Below are 16,343 nucleotides of genomic sequence, written 5' to 3'. Positions count from 1 at the left end.
ACAGCACGGGTATCCTTATTTGAAAATAACACTTTTTTTGAAGCTAACTGCCAGAAAATGAGCATTAAATATAAAAAAAATACATGTCGGGTTATGTGTAATAGGGGCATGTATTTCCATCTTATTGTAGTGTGTCACTTGTAACGAAAATGGATTCAACCCAGATCTATGACTGGGGGTGAGTGTCTGAAAAGTTTCAGCGCTCCGTTCATCATCTCCTTATGTTTGCTTTGTTCGCCCTAAGTTGGCAGGGTATGCCCAGACTTGGGTCCCTTGCTCACTTTGCCACTGGATTCAAGCTAGCCTGGCTGATACCCCAAAACCGGTCCCAGGATGCTTGTTTCCTGTTGAGGAAAGACCTGGCTTGGCAATTCGGGCTGGACTGTTCCCATGAGGAGCAGGGTCAAGACTGATTTGCATTTGGCTGGGTTTGAACTGAGGTGGCGAAGTGAGCTAAAGAACGATGATGGATTCAACCCACATCTGTGACTGGGGGTGAGTGTCTGAAAAGTTTCAGCGCTCTGTCCATCATCTCCTTGTGTTTGATTTGTGACCAAGTCATCATTCAATCAATCAATGAACCAATCAAAATAACTTTATTTCTTGAGGCAATATCGACATAAAAAGTATTCTACATACATACTTTCATCAATAATTAAAAGCGACCATTCCAATTTTAGACTAACTTGTAATTAAACATGATTTAAAAAAAACAGCAATACATTTTTTAAGAACAATCATAAGCTAAAAAACAATAATTCATACATATGTACGTAAATATTACACAAGTCAACACCTTGAGTTACATTTTAGTTATCAGATTAAGGATTTGGTCTCCTCCTGGTTAAAGCAGATAGGAAAAAGGCCAAGCAGAAACATGTAAAGGGATCAGACAATGACTGAAGATAATATAGGGCTACACAACATTGTTTAAAATTCATTTTTCGGATAAGGGGGACAATGTATCTTTTTCTTTCATTAATAAAAAATGTACAAAAAATTACAAAGTGCAGGTCATTCTAAATAGATCGCTTGTCACAGGGGCAATGTGAAAGTACAGCGACCGCATAGGTTTTAGATGGGTGGTCTAACATCAGAGGAATATAATTTAAACAAAATATCACTAAGATATATCTGTGTTGGAGATTCGTGATAGATGTTAAATAGATGTTAAAAAAGAAGAATTGGTAATAATTATACTAGGTGCTGCGTGATATTGTCTAACTGTGGGCAATTTAAGGTTAGAATCATACCTCCTTGCATCTAAATGGGCTAATAAGCAAGTCTTTAGCTCATTTTTTGTTATTGACATGCACAACTCTGGATCCTCATATAGGTTATGACTAAATCATGCGGCAAAAAGGGCAAATTCATGCGGCATAATGATCCACGTTTGGGGATAGTATTACTTCATTATTATGTTATTTTTACACTTTGTTAACAAAGGGCATAGGTTGCGCCTCATTACTACATCTAAATATAGAAATAAACAATAAAAAGGTGACCAGTCAACTTTTGTAGTGAGTCTTCCACTATGCAGCAACACACACTAGCCCACACGTGTTGCCGCGTTTTTAGTTTGAACAATTTTAGCTCAAAACAATTGTTTTTTTGGCTAAAATGTAAAGATTATACAGCAGATGATGGATTATGCGGCTGGTCGATGTTATGCTAAAAATGCCACAGCCGAACAATTGCATAATTCCAGTGGCCCTGAATATAGGACCTCACTACATAGTTTCGAATTATTTTTACCCTCTGCATCTCATGCTCTCTTTTTCATATAAATACATATGCAATGTCTCTGAAAATAAATGTGGTTCGGCGAAGTTATTTGAATGTGTTCAAATAAACATATATTCATACATTTATTACTAGAGTCAGTGTAGAAGACGTTATTACCACAGGACAATATATCCAGCTGGAGAGATCAGTGCTTATTATCTCTGAGCTTCCATCCTCACAAGGTCTGGATACTGTTGCTCTAACTTATTGCACTGATTTAACTACTGGTTTTCTGGTTATGGTTAAATATCTTTGGTTAGGACTTCTACACGTGAAAAGAGCAGTAGGACATACACCAGACATTCAGATGCGCTGAACGTTATCTGTTACTTAGGTATACAGATTTGTAGAGTGTAACATGCTATGTATTACCTTGGCTGCATGGGGGAAGGGTCCATGATTTAGAAGAGGTGAAGCCTCAGGTGGACCATGATACCCTTTGCCTCCCGCAACGACCATGATAAATAGTGTACCTTATTTTGTGTATCTGCATATATGGTTTGGGCCATGTTGTTTTGCCGTTACTAACAGTTCTACTCAAAGGTGTGTACCAAGATAAAAGGGGTTACATTCATTCATTAAGCTAAAGTCACCCAGAACAATTTTGTGAGTGTGTGTGTTTTAGCAGTGTTGCTTTCCTCTATCTAGTCGTTTTTACATTATAGTGCACACCTCTCAACTTGTCTACCTTTGGTAGGTGATGCAACTTTTCCTCTTTATCACCCGTTCAATCTCAAGCTGTTTCTCTTTAATCTGCAATGATGACAACACGTTATATGCCAACCTACTTCCACTGTCTTCTTTTAGTCAAAACATTGCAGTAGTATTTGAGTTGTACATCCAGGCATTTGACTCCTTGTGATAATAATATAGCCGGATGAGGTAATAATTCCAACAGATGACTTCTGGTTAAGATAACAAGTTCAAGTCTTTACTTCGCTTCCAAGTGATATGCATGAATACTCCTCTGGTGTCATTATGCCTTTCATAAACTTTTAAGTACAACTGGTTACAACGATTCTTACTTATTCACTGCTGCGAGAACTATGTCTCACAATTCCCTAGCAAGGACATTATGGACCACGAGGATCTCAGTCTTGGCATTCAAAAAAGGGCACTGTTATTGGCAAGCCTTGCAAAAGCCCTATGATTCTACAGAGCACATAGTAGCTCTTGTATTTGCGTAGGTATTTAACATACGGAGACCTTCTGGAAAGCGAGCCTTCTGTCCAAGAGGCACACACATACTCTGTGTAGCCCTCTATCCTCGTGATGTCATGCAAGTGGTAATACATTGTAGTTGCATCTATATAGTGCTTACTACCTCTGACAGAGTGTTGAAGCTCTTTACATAGGCAAATACACTACTCTGGAACCTAAGGTTAGTGGTTAGTCCAGTGTGAATGGGTATTGTCGGTTATTAGGATCAGTCTTGCTCTCGCAAGGAAACCATTCAATGCATTTGCTTTAGCTTCTTGGTGGTACATTGAATTAATATGCACTAACTGTGGTCATAAGTGGGGCTATGTGAGTCCATGCTGATGATTGGCGTGGTGAATATAAAGGGTAGAGGAGTTCAGTTATTGTTAGGTTACAGGGATATGGTTTCAAAGAAAGAGATTATGATCTATGTAATGAGTTGAGGGCAATTTGCAGAAAGACAATAATGTAGAGTTAATCAGACAAGCATGTGACTTCGAGACGGGCCACACTCGGAGAGAGGGAGGCATACAGAGGATGGAGAGTAAAGAGACTGTCATTCAATAGAAAGAAAGGAGAAAGAAACATTTTTAGTTTCTAAGTTCAGCTCAATTTTTCATGCAAGGTTTTGGTACCATAGTGGGAGGAAACGTTTTTGAGGTAGCACCCAATCATACGGTTTAAAACAGTAGAAGGAAACCTAATTTGCATTTGACCTACCACAATGCATTACAGCATTTGTGTATTATTTACCAATCCTGTGTGATGTCCTCAAATGCATAGCCCTGTGAGTAGCACTCTACCCAACTATGGACAATTGTGACGGCACGTCTGCCCCAGAATGAACTTGTAAATGTAAACTTGCACAAAGTATTTCCTTAGACTTGTAGGTGAAGAAGATGAAAAAAGTGTATTATTTCATAAACTCAACTGGGAGTTAGGTATTGGCTGTTAAATTCTATTAAAAAAGACACACATAGGTATACAGCACACATAAACTAACCCCGGGCTTAGTGTGCGCAGCAGGACTACACGGAGGTCCACGCAGTTGCAAACAAGCTCCGTGGAACTTCGCTACGCCACCCGCCTCCACCCCCCTATTATAACAAGTAATTAAACATTAATAAAAAATACATTTAAAACCACTTACCTGTACTGCGGGTCCCTGGGCTGCCATCCTCCTCTTCTTCGCCGTCTCGCTATTCCTTGTAAAAACTGCGCAGGTACGCGCAAATGCAGTTTTTACAAGGAATAGCAAGATGGCGAAGAAGAGGAGGAAGGCAGCCCAGGGACCCCGCAGTACAGGTAAGTAGTTTAAAATTAATTTTTTATTAATGTTTAAATACTTGTTATAATGGGGGGGGGGGGCTGGCAACTCCATTCCGCTGTAGAGTGTGTGGAGATTTGCCCAGAAGGCAACGCTCTGCACACTCCGCAGGCAGGGCGGAGTTCTCCGCCCGGGGTTAATATAAAAACAGCACCTTTAACTAATGTGAAATGTGTTGTCAGACACTTAGCAAATAATGGGATGAAAAGATTTATTCATCTGTACCCTTCGCCAAATGCCTCTAAGTTACTGAAAAAGCACAGCGTACCAAGCAATGCAGGTAAAGGACACTTTCTCCATCATCATACACATTATTTAAAACGTGTTTCAGACAATGATTATAAGGTTTATTGCATGACAATATATATTGTCTAATGTGTGGCCTGCAACAGACAAAAGCAGTGGAGGGAACACTGCTCAAAAGACAATGCTATTTGTACATATTAGATACTAATTGATGCACGTTTCTGACATTTATGAACATTTGCTGTAGAATTGAGGGGCCAATATGCTGCCTATTTGCATGCTTGCAGTCCATACTGTAAACTTCTCCTAAACATCCTCAGTGAATGTATTGGAATTCAGGCAATTTAACCCCGCGATTACTGATAAAGCTGTTGCATTGTATTCAGGTAAGTACACACGCAACACATCAGCTATGTACCCATTAACATTTAAACTGGCACTGCAGTATTCTTAACACATGTCACACGTGTGCTTCTCGAGCGGTATAAAGGTTCTGGGTAACATTTCATGTCATGGCATTTAAACAAGGGCGCACATACTTCAGGTACCATTTAAGCCATGCTACACCATCCTTATCTATCATGTTCGTTATTTATTTACGCAAAAACCACAGTTGATGGATAGAATGCAGAACAATGTCATACATTCACCCCAGTAGAGAGATCTTGGCCTAAATCCATCATTTTTTTGCACTCCACACCACCCCAGTTCAGACATGGCCATATGCAAATCAGCCTTGACCCTGTGCCTCATGGGAACAGTCCATCCCGAACTGCCAAGCCATGTCTTTCCTGAACCGGAATCAAGCATCCTAGGACCGGTTTCTGGCTATCAGCCGCCTTCAGCCAGGATAGCTTGACTCCAGTGGTGTGGAGAGTATGAGACTCACGTCTGAGCAGACACATCCCACATCTCGGTGACAAATCCAAAAACCACAGTTGATGGACAGAATGCAGAACAATGTCATACATTCACCCCAGTACAGAGATCTGGGCCTAAATCCATAGTTTTTTTGCACTCCACACCACCCCAGTTCAGACATGGCCATATGCAAATCAGCCTTGACCCTGTGCCTCATGGGAACAGTCCAGCCCGAACTGCCAAGCCATGTCTTTCCTGGACCGGAATCAAGCATCCTAGGACCGGTTTCTGGCTATCAGCCGTCTTCAGCCAGGATAGCTTGACTCCAGTGGTGTGGAGAGTATGGGACTCACGTCTGAGCATACCCATCCCACTCGGGGTGACAAATGCAAAAACCACAGTTGATGGACAGAATGGCGAACAATGTCATACATTCACCCCAGTACAGAGACGGCTAATAGCCAGAAACCGGTCCTAGGAAGCTTGATCGTGAACACACACTTCTAAGTTGAAACAACTACTTCTATACTTTACAGTGTGACACTCTTATCTTTTGGAAGTACACTATATCTCTGTTGACGCCTCCTTAAACGTGTCGTCGACGTGACCACGTTTCAGCCTATCTTCATCTTAGGGCTCCTCAGGACAGGGTTAATACATAATTTAATTGTCCATATATGAACAGCTGAGTTCATCAGACTCTATGGCCAAGAGTGTAATCCTTTATAGCACGATGGAGTATCCACAGTCCGCTGCCTTCCTTGTGGACATTAATCCATGGATATGCCTCCTCTTATAAGGCGTTTATCTGTAACTTGCTTCTCCTGTTACAACAAACTTGCTTTCATTGCACGTGTTACTTAGTGACGCACGTGGAGACAGACAGATGCTTTTCCTCTAGTCACTAAGTAACACGTGCAATGAAAGCAAGTTTGTTGTAAGTAACAAAATAAATATTGTGTAATCCCCTTTAAATTAATATGCCCTTTAATGAATCAAAATGGGTTCCTTTTCCATCTCATTAAGAGTGGAGTAATATGAGTTTTAACCAGTATTGTAATGTAGGGTGAAGCAACTTGAACAATCACCTCATATCCTAAATAGTGTACAATAATTAAAGTGGTCTGTTATAATCTTAAAATAAATGTGTACACTTTTATAAACTTATACAGAGTAAAGTAATCAGATTAACATTTGGTTATCAAATAGAGTGTGAATAGAGAAAATTTTTGCAATATAAAGCAGATATAAATATTTTGAGTAGCTATCTAATACAAAGTGAAGAAATCAGAGTGATAAAGTTCTGAAATTTAATGCAAGATAAATGCAATCATCAGTACTCTAAGTCAAGGTAGCATAGGGAGAGTTATCTACATGTGTAAAATAATGCACACTAAAGTAATTAGTGCAAATGTTTTGTAATTTTAATACAGCCATCCTGCCAAAGTATTGTTGGAAAACCAAATAAAGATAACAACTATTTATGTAATTTACTTTTGCAGGAATCTCCCTCAACCTAATACAGTCAACTTTATTCTGTGTCCTAATGCTGGACCAGTTTATTTTTTTGTCAATGAATGCATTTTATTTATAGTGATTATGTTGGCAAAGATATAAAAATATCCTTTGAAATCAAGTAATGAGTAAAGTAATTTGAGTAATCTCCCTCAGCTGTCAAATGCATGCAATGCAATCAGAGTAATCTCATTAATTTTGTAGCACATTGTAGGGTAAATTAATCAAAATAATCTTTTTTTTAATGCTGGGCAAGGTAATCGGGAGTATTCTCCTATGCTCTGATGTGGGCAAAAGTGATCAGTTTACACTACAACAATCTGATACCAGATAAACTGAAAATATTAGTCATTGGCTATCTAATTCAAAACAAACTAATTTTCTTTGTGAGCAAATGTTGCTCTCTTGCTGTCATTGCTGTATCCCTTCCAGTTGTGTTAGGGAAGCTCACTATATAAATACCACATGGATGAGCATGCACACAAACTTGAATACCACTCATTTTGTCTTATTAAGTTGCTCAATATTCATGGAATGCATTCACACCAGTGTCTTTACAAAGCTGCATACAGAGGAAGCATCTAGCATGTAATTCACAAAGCCAGGCCAACTATCTTGAAACAGTGGTGAAGCTGAGAAATTAACTGTTTCCTCACACAGCACCAAAACCGTAAATAAAATTAATATCTCAAACTCACCAGGCAAATGAACAAAAATGAAAATGGGGCATTTCCTTCTTTAAGTAGCCTGCTGTTAGTGCAACAGGCTAATATGAGACTCTCTGATTCACATCACTCTCTTACACAGGGAAGCAAAGCGCCTCATTTACATTAAGCTACTGCTAGCAGAAATCCAACTCTGAAGTTCTGAGCTCCTCTTAAGACTTTTGTATAACTTAAGTTTGTCCTTGCCTTCTCCCTAAGAATTTAGGTGGACTTCTCAAGGTACCCCAGAAGTGGTCAATGTCCAAATTGTTCACAGAAATGGAGCACGTGCTATCTAGAAAATTATTTCCCAAAAGTGTAGACTTGAGGTTCGAAAACAATTTGTCACCAAAAGTGGACAGTATATGCTTTTAAAGTGGTTTTCTGAAATTAACTTGTGCTTTAGACGGCAAAGATAACTTGCAGGCATTATGTGGAAGTATAGCATCCAAGCACAGGATTGGTTCTTCACAAGGTCCAGTCTGGCCCATTTGGATGTTGGGCAGACTTAATGAAAGTTTTTGGGTAGGTCTTTATAGTCTTCGGCATGATCGCGTAGGAGTGTTCTGCCTACTCCTTTCAGATCACTACCTGCCATTTTAAGCTGGCAAGGATGTTGTTGTCACTATGCTTTTCCCTTTTTCTCCTCAGTTCTCCATGGTGAATGTGGACCAGGCCTTGTTCCAACCTTTCCCGTCGGAGATAGTGTTTCAGAACTATGTTGCTTGTGAGACATACGAGGTTCCACTTAGTCTGAGGAACAATGATCGGGTAAGAACTATTGTAATTGAAAAGATCTACTAACTAATGAAAGCAATGTTACAATAAAACACCAGAGTTCGGCTTATTCAGCCAAGCATTGTCATATGTGTTAGAACTTAAAACAGTGAATGGTTCAGTTAAACATATGTAATAAGGTATGTTTCTTAACAACCTTTTATTCTATTCGATAATATTGGAGTGCAATTTATGTTTTATTGATAAGTCAAATAAAATGATATATACTGTGGAGGAAACTACACGCGCTGCATCACCCAGTTGTGTTGAGAGTGACCTGATAGCACACGAACCTCGTGTTTCCAAAGGACAGGCGAGGGGAAAGTGAGCGAGCGACGAATCCAGTCCGGGTCTCCCGTCTCACCGCCCGCCTGCCCGCCTGCCCGCCAACAGTCAGGGAGCCGTTCTGGAGCTGAGCAGGCGTGGGAGAAAGCTGCTACGGAAGAGCGGGTAGAGAGGCGGACTTTGGTGGCGGACTGCGAGACTGCGAGAGGACTGCAGGAAGGTATGCCACGTCTCTGTAACTGCCCGGCAGTAGTGCAGAGCTTGGAGACCTGGGGGAGTTGGGGAGTTGGGGGAGAACAGAAGCAGGAGGACGCGAGTGGGAGGACGCCGAACAGCTGACTGCTCCGGACTCCGATCCTCTGCTCTCCTGCTCCTGCTGATTTCCCGTTGGACGTCCTCCCTACCCACAGGCTACGCATAGGCAGAAGCAGGAGGCTACGCATAGGCAGGAGCAGGAGCCTAACATTCCTGGTCCGTGAAAGCGGATCTGTCAAAAAAGTAGGGCGAATTGACAGAAAATAAAACTAAGATAAACCAACAAACAAACAGAAAACACAATTTCTAATAAATTTGCAAAAAAAAAGTAAAAAAAATAATCACAACGACCATTTATAAACAAAAAAAAATTCGCAGCTTCACCTTAAGCAATAAAATCTTTGCCACAGCACCAAGTCGCAAGGTGGGCGGGCAACAACCCAATCATGAGGTCCGGAAGAACGAGGGGGAGGAGCTAAAAGAGAATAAATCACCATCCAATCCCAAAAAAGAAAGGGAGAGGGAATCGGAAACAGAAACGGAGGTCACCAAGGCGTTGGTCATGGAGGACAACAGCACAGCATCAGGAACTGCGCAGAGAGGAATGTCCTTTACGGAGCCGAGGCAAACAAATAGCGACAAGCAGTATGCGACGGAAGTCGTAACACAGGGCATCACAGTTATCCCTGGATTCTCAAGCGTAAAATCAACTGTTAACAAAAAAGTCGCAGAGACAGCCCCGCCTGTCACTTATGAAGGCGACAAGAAGGGCATACCATCGGCACCCACAAGGCACTACTCATGCCCAAATAGTAGCAAACGGGCATTGATTACCGACTTCCTAAAAGTGACCACAAAAACAAAAACAGCCAAAAATAACCAGGAATGCGACGACCCTAAACAACTCAAATATTTTCAAGATACCAGTCCTAGCATTGACACCATTGACGGCCTAAGTGAAGCCGATACGAATATCTTTCACGATAAGTGCATCAAGAGTTGCAACAATGAAAAAGCAGAACTCTGGGTAACTGGACTAGATCTGGATCACGCATTAAAAGGTGAAGCCCATGGCCCCCAAATCCCAAAAATTAAACCCCTTTCGGAAGTTGGTCATACCCACAAAGTCAATACCATAGAAGCACAAATACACCATCATCCGCTTATCCTAGAACCACAGCCGAAGTGGCAACAACAACTGTTACTCAGCCACAATGGTCTTTACGGTAACAAAGAAGCCATCTCAATACATCAGATAAGCATGGGCATTCTAAGCCCCTTCGGAAATACACACATGCTGCCGCCGGCCCTACTCACAGACGTCCCTGTCAAAGCAAAAACCAACAAGCAAGACCAATTAGCCTCGCCACATTATTTATTGGATTCTGTCCATCGAAGCAGTAGAAAATCACCGCCCTCTAGGCAACATGACTCATTCCTTAGTTTAAAAAATCTCGAAAATTCTCCCACGGTGCCGCAGTCACAAAACAGGGAGAAAATATACGAAATTCCCGCCTCTCTGGACTTCTTGTCTCCAAAGCATTCACCTTCACAGGTACAGGCAGCCAGTTCACCACCCTCAGCAGTCTGGCCCCATTTGTTAAACACTTTGGACACCATCGGTAAAGCCATGACTTATCACGCAGACAAGTTAGATGCCCAAGTGGATCTGTTAAACATCCTAGCTATCTACGTTCAGGGGGTGGAACAAAAGCTGCAAAACCTTAATGAAATGATAGAGAGGGTGCAGCAAGATTGAGAAACAAGTTACCTAATAAGCCACTGCCATTGCACGCAAATAATAGATCAACTAGCTGTAGTTCCAAACTTAATGTCTGAACTACTGGGGGTCGCCAGGGACACCTCAACACAGACTAAACCACCAACTAAGAAATAAAAAAAAAACCAGCAGGAAATGGATCAGGTTCATCCAAGTCCCCCAAAAGAGCACAACGTAAAAGCTGGTAGGCCTAACAGTGCTCCAACACCCGAAAGCACAAACACATTACAATTAAAAACAGTTTCGGACAACACAAGCGTCTCAATTAGTCCATCAGTTGATCATCACAATGAGCTACTTGCAAAAGAAGCAAATACTAAAGCTCCACTATCGAAGCGGGAGAGGAAACGCCTAAGATAGACTAGAAAGGGAAAACAAACAAGACACGCACCAAGCGTAACCGGTACCACGACGGAAAAAATGTGACCCAAAGTGAAGACGACACATTAATAATAAATACTGAGAAAGCAAGCCTTGAGGTCGACATGACCCCATCTACTAATAAGCTTACCACCTCAACAATTCAAAAGCAACCAACAACAGAACGTTCGCAGCCAGCAAAAGTATACAGCATATTCAAACCCGCGGAAAAGGAAGTGAATCGGCATATCACATCACAGCCCACTCAAACCCTAAAAACAACTCCCAGACGTAACACGATAGAATCTGTTACAACCAGCTTAAATGATGTAAATTGGCCCAATGAGGGAGTCAGCAAGGACGGGAAATCCCCCGACAAAACATACAGGATTCACATGGAAAGCAGTGTTCCAATGACTGCAATGAACAATGATACACCTCCTCAATTCATTGCATGCATCGCTCAGAATCTTCGCTCAACCACCGCGGGACAACCCTCAGAGGGAAAAGAACTTAAAAAGAGCCAACACACCGAGCTGGTCTACTCTGACAGCATTAACCTCTACAACAACAAGCTGCATTTCATCCCTCATTTCGTATCGAGGGGAACCCATGATATTCTTAATAGAAGCGTAATATTAAAACTGCTCAAAGCACTCCTGTCTCTGCGTCACATCGAGACGGGCAATCTTGAAAGCGTTGAATTTAGACCAAATCCCGACCCATCTGGTCGAGAAATCACTATAGTAAGCTTTGCTGATAATTCCATCACAGAGCAAATCAGGCAGCAGCAGGTTTTATTTGCCAAATGGGGTATAGAATTTTAAAAAAACAGCTCCCACCTGCTACCCAACCCCACTTCAACAACAAAAGTCATCAGAGGGCTTGTTGAGAGGCGAGAAAGGCCCAGAACACCAAAGCCCAAGAATTGGCAAAAATCAAGAGGGGAGGAAAATTACCATAACCTTCGTCCATCCGGAAGCCTGAAAACACACAGGGCAAAGGAAACTGAACCCAGCCGGAACCCGCCAATGTACGGCATGAACAAACTCATCCAAAGCTAAAACAATAGACCACAGGTGTAATATCTGCTCTTGGAATGTAAATGGCCTAAGCTCAAAACTAGAAGATCCGGACTTCTTGGAATTTTTCAACCAGCACAATTTAATCCTCTTTCAAGAGACATGGCAGACACATTCTTCACCAATAGTAGGATACAAAGAATATCTAACCCGGCCGAGAAAGACTCGAAATATGGAAGAGCTAAAGGAGGCCTTTCAATCTATGTCTCGAGCCACATCTCTTGGCAGGCCTCGGAAGTAGATTTAGACACAACATGGATGCTATGCATCAAATTAACAGCCCCTAAATTCTTCAGCCTACTAATACTGAACATATACATCCATCCATCATCCAAACAAAAGAGATTGAATATCGATACCCTAGCAGCAACACTGGATACACTTAAACTTGCTCACCCACACTCCAATATTATTTTATGAGGAGATTTTAATATGAAATTACTAAATCTCAGGAAAGAAAGTCCAACAGGCCACGTTCCACCTAGCAAACAACGTGATACACATGGTAATAGATGTGCTTCCCTGTTGGAAGAACGATCATTGGGCGTGTTAAACGGACATGTGACATCAGAGAGCCATCCAGTATACACCCGGGTAACGCAGAAAACATGCTCGTTCATCGATTATACATTAACAGACCTAGACCTTCCTCCACATATCACTAACTTTGAAATCAAAGATAGGTCAGAAAGCGACCACCATCCTCAAACCTTCACTTTACTCCTAAATACGGCCGACTCAGTAAAAGACAAAGTGATGTCCCAACACACAAAATGTTATAACCTGAGATGTTTAATTTGAAAAAAGGAAAATATTGGCGAAATCATGGCCACATGTATAGCTCTATCGGAGAGTTTTAAAGTCAATCCATCATGTATAAAGGCTTGGAAAATCTTTGCTCAAGACATAAACAAAGAATTCTAAAAAAATGGCCGTAAAGCAGGCAGACCAGCAGGGGTAGGGTGGTTCACCAATAGTTTAAGGAAACAAAAAAATCAATTGAATAAACAGCTAAGGCATTTGCGAACTTGAGGCCCAGAATCTACTCAGGACATTCGCTCACTAATATCAAAATTAAGAAAAGACCTCAAAAGAGACTCCAAGGTGGCCAAGAAAGACTTCAGAGAAAATATCTGGGCAAAACTCCTCTATGCCAGTAACCAAAAAGACTCCAAGCTCTTTTGGGACATAATTAACCAGCTATCGAACGGCAAGAACCGGCCTTTCAACTCTGACATAATGGAGGACACCTGGAAAGCACACATTGAGCAAACATATAATGACATCCTACCCTCAGGAGTCACAAATCAAGTAATCCCGATTGGAGCAATAGCTTATGATACATCAAAGATTGAACTGCCAGAACCACTTCTGCAGATTTCCCAAGACCGGGTCCTTAAAACCATAAAAAACTTAAGGCCTGAGGGAGCTCCAGGACCTAACGGATTGCCTAATGCATTATTCCGGCACGACCCCTCATTCTGGTCCGACATACTCACTCCATTATTCACACATGCACTATTGTCAGGTACGATTCCAGATTCCTGGAGAGGAAGCATCCTAAATCCCATATATAAATCGGGCCCACGTTCAGACCCTGCCAACTACAGATTGATCGCACTGTTCTGTTCTGTTATGTTATGTTAAAGAAATTTGGTACCGCGCACATACACCAATTGGTTTCTTGGCGCTCAAAGACCAGTGGATAAGGGCACAAGGGGGTGGGTGCAGCTAGCCATGGGCAAGGCGGAACAGATATGTTTTCAGGGATTTGCGAAAGGAAGAATAATCGGGGCTGAGCCGGATGGAGAGAGGGAGGGAATTCCAAGTGAACGGGGCAAGAAAAGAGAAACAGGCACCACCGTGCTTCTTGCGTTTGAACCTAGGAGTGATCAAAAGATTGTAAGCAGAGGATCTGAGGTGTCGAGAAGGAACATAGGGGTGCAAACAGAGGGAGATAAAGACAGGAGCAGAGGCAAAAAGAGATTTGAAAATAGTACATCCCAGTTTGAACATGCAGCGTTGCGCAACAGGGAGCCAGTGTAGGGTTTTTAGCAACGGGGTGACATGTTGGTGTCTGGGCTGCTGAAAAATTAATCTGGCTGCCTGGTTTTGCACCAGTTGGCGGCATTGGAGATGGTATGCCGGAATCCCCACGTATAGACAGTTGGCATAGTCTAAACGTGAGGTGACCAGGGCCATGATAACAAGGGTGAGAGCCTCTGGTGATAGGAACCTTCGGATCTTCCCGATTCTGCGGAGATGGTAAAAGCAGGCCGAGGTAACAGCGTTGATGTGCGGCCGCATCGAAAGGTCGCTAGAGATGGTAACACCAAGGCTCTTCACAGAGTTAACTGGGCAGGGAGGGGGACCAAGGGCAGGGGGCCAGAAATTGGAAGTCCAAGGATGTGGGTGCCCGCCAATCAGGACCAGCTCTGTCTTGCTCGGATTGAGCTTCAGCTGGCTGAAGTTCATCCACTCATAGATGGTAAGCATTGTGGTTTGGAAATTAGAGCAGGAAAGAGGGGAGGGGTCGATGGGAAAGATAAGTTGCAGATCATCTGCATAGTTAAAAGTGGTAACAGAAGAATGACGAAGAGAGACAAGGAGGGGCTGCATATAAAGATTAAACAAGAGAGGGGACAAGGCAGAACCCTGGGGAACACCACAGGAAAGTGAAATACGAGGAGCAAAAAAGGAAGACAGATGTACCGATTGGGAGCGTAGTTGGAGAAAGGACACAATCCAAGACAGGGCCAGGCCAGAGATGCCAGCATTTCTGACACGGTTGACCAAGATGTCATGGTCGACCGTGTCAAAAGCGGCCGAGAGATCAAGTAACACTAGGGCCTGGGTCATGTTCTTGTCAGCCCCCTGTCTCAGCGTGTCCATAACCGCCACCACCACTGCCTCCGTAGAATGGGACGGTCTAAAACCTGCCTGTTGATCATCGAGGACATGAGTTTCCTCGATGAAAGTACTCAGGCAGCGGGTGACGTAGGTTTCCAAGACCTTCCCCAAATAGGGGAGGAGGGAAATAGGTCGGTAGTTGCCCAGGACCGCAGGGTCAGAACCGGGTTTTTTTAAAATAGGTACCACCACAGCGCTTTTGAAAGCGGTGGGGACAGAGCCTGTGGAGAGTGAGCGATTTAGAAGGTCAAGGGGAGGGCCGGGACAGGCCATAAAGGCATCTCTTAGGATTTGAGGAGGGCAACAGTCATTAGGGGAACCGGAGCCAACAGCCTGGAGTAATGAACGAAAAGTATCCAGGGAGATAGGGGGGAATTCATGCAGGGAGTGAGGATTCGGAGAAGGGAGGGCGCTGGCCAGAGACATGGTAGTAGGGGGGATATTGTTTTTGATCATGGAGATTTTATCAGAAAAAAAACATTAAGGGAGTCACACAGAGCTTGTGAGGGTTGAGGCTGAGGTGTAACACGGTCAGGTAGGGAGAGTTCAGCTACAATTGAGAAAATTTCTTTTGTTCTGGATGCAGAGTTAATAACTTTCTGAGAATAGTGGGAAGCCAAGATTTACGTTCAAACCTGCTGGCAGATCTAGAAGACTGGGTGAGCTATACAAATTTGATGCCAAATACACAAACAGGATTCTGGGCTGGAATGGGCACCCTTACCAACATCTCTGTGGTCACACTCCTAGCCAATCAAGCTATGGCTAAATCCCGCTCCCTCTACGCCTGCTTTATTGACCTCAAAGCAGCATTCGATAAAATACCAAGGGCAAAGCTATGGGTCAAAATGCAAAGCTTGGGGACACCAACAAAACTTTTGGAGGCAATTATCAACCTTTACTCGGATACATGGGTCCAAATAAAAAAAAGGAGACGGGCGCAGAATAACAAGTAAGATCCAAACTAAAAACGGGCTGAAACAGGGGTGCGTGCTGGCCCCTTGCCTCTTCAACATCTATACCGCCGACCTCAAGAAACACCTTGAACAAGTTCAAACCGACCCCCTAAACTGGGCAAAACACTAATCACCAACCTTCAATATGCAGATGATATCGTCCTTCTATCACAAACACCGATAGGCCTGCAGCGATGAATGACCCAACTAGGAGCCTATACCATCACATCGCAATTAACAATTAATCTCGAGAAAACTAAGGTGCTGTGCTTCTCAAAACAACATAAAAAGGGTCAAAAG

At 42.6% G+C, this 16,343-nt stretch overlaps 1 protein-coding gene across 1 annotated transcript in view; it reads left to right on the top strand.

Annotated features, from left to right (window-relative positions):
* The window catches only part of HYDIN (HYDIN axonemal central pair apparatus protein), a 2,950,008-nt gene that overhangs the window by 145,679 nt on the left and 2,787,986 nt on the right, over positions 1–16,343 (top strand). Inside the window, exon 4 of the mRNA XM_086945295.1 lies at positions 8,290–8,409. Within this exon, the coding sequence (XP_086801421.1) occupies positions 8,290–8,409 (120 nt within the window). The remainder of the gene's footprint in view (positions 1–8,289; positions 8,410–16,343) is intronic.

The sequence above is a fragment of the Lissotriton vulgaris genome, chromosome 12, assembly GCF_964263255.1.
Source record: "Lissotriton vulgaris chromosome 12, aLisVul1.2, whole genome shotgun sequence".
NCBI lineage: Eukaryota > Metazoa > Chordata > Amphibia > Caudata > Salamandridae > Lissotriton > Lissotriton vulgaris.
Note: the sequence above shows the minus strand (reverse complement) of the source record. Positions and strands in the feature narration are given on the sequence as shown.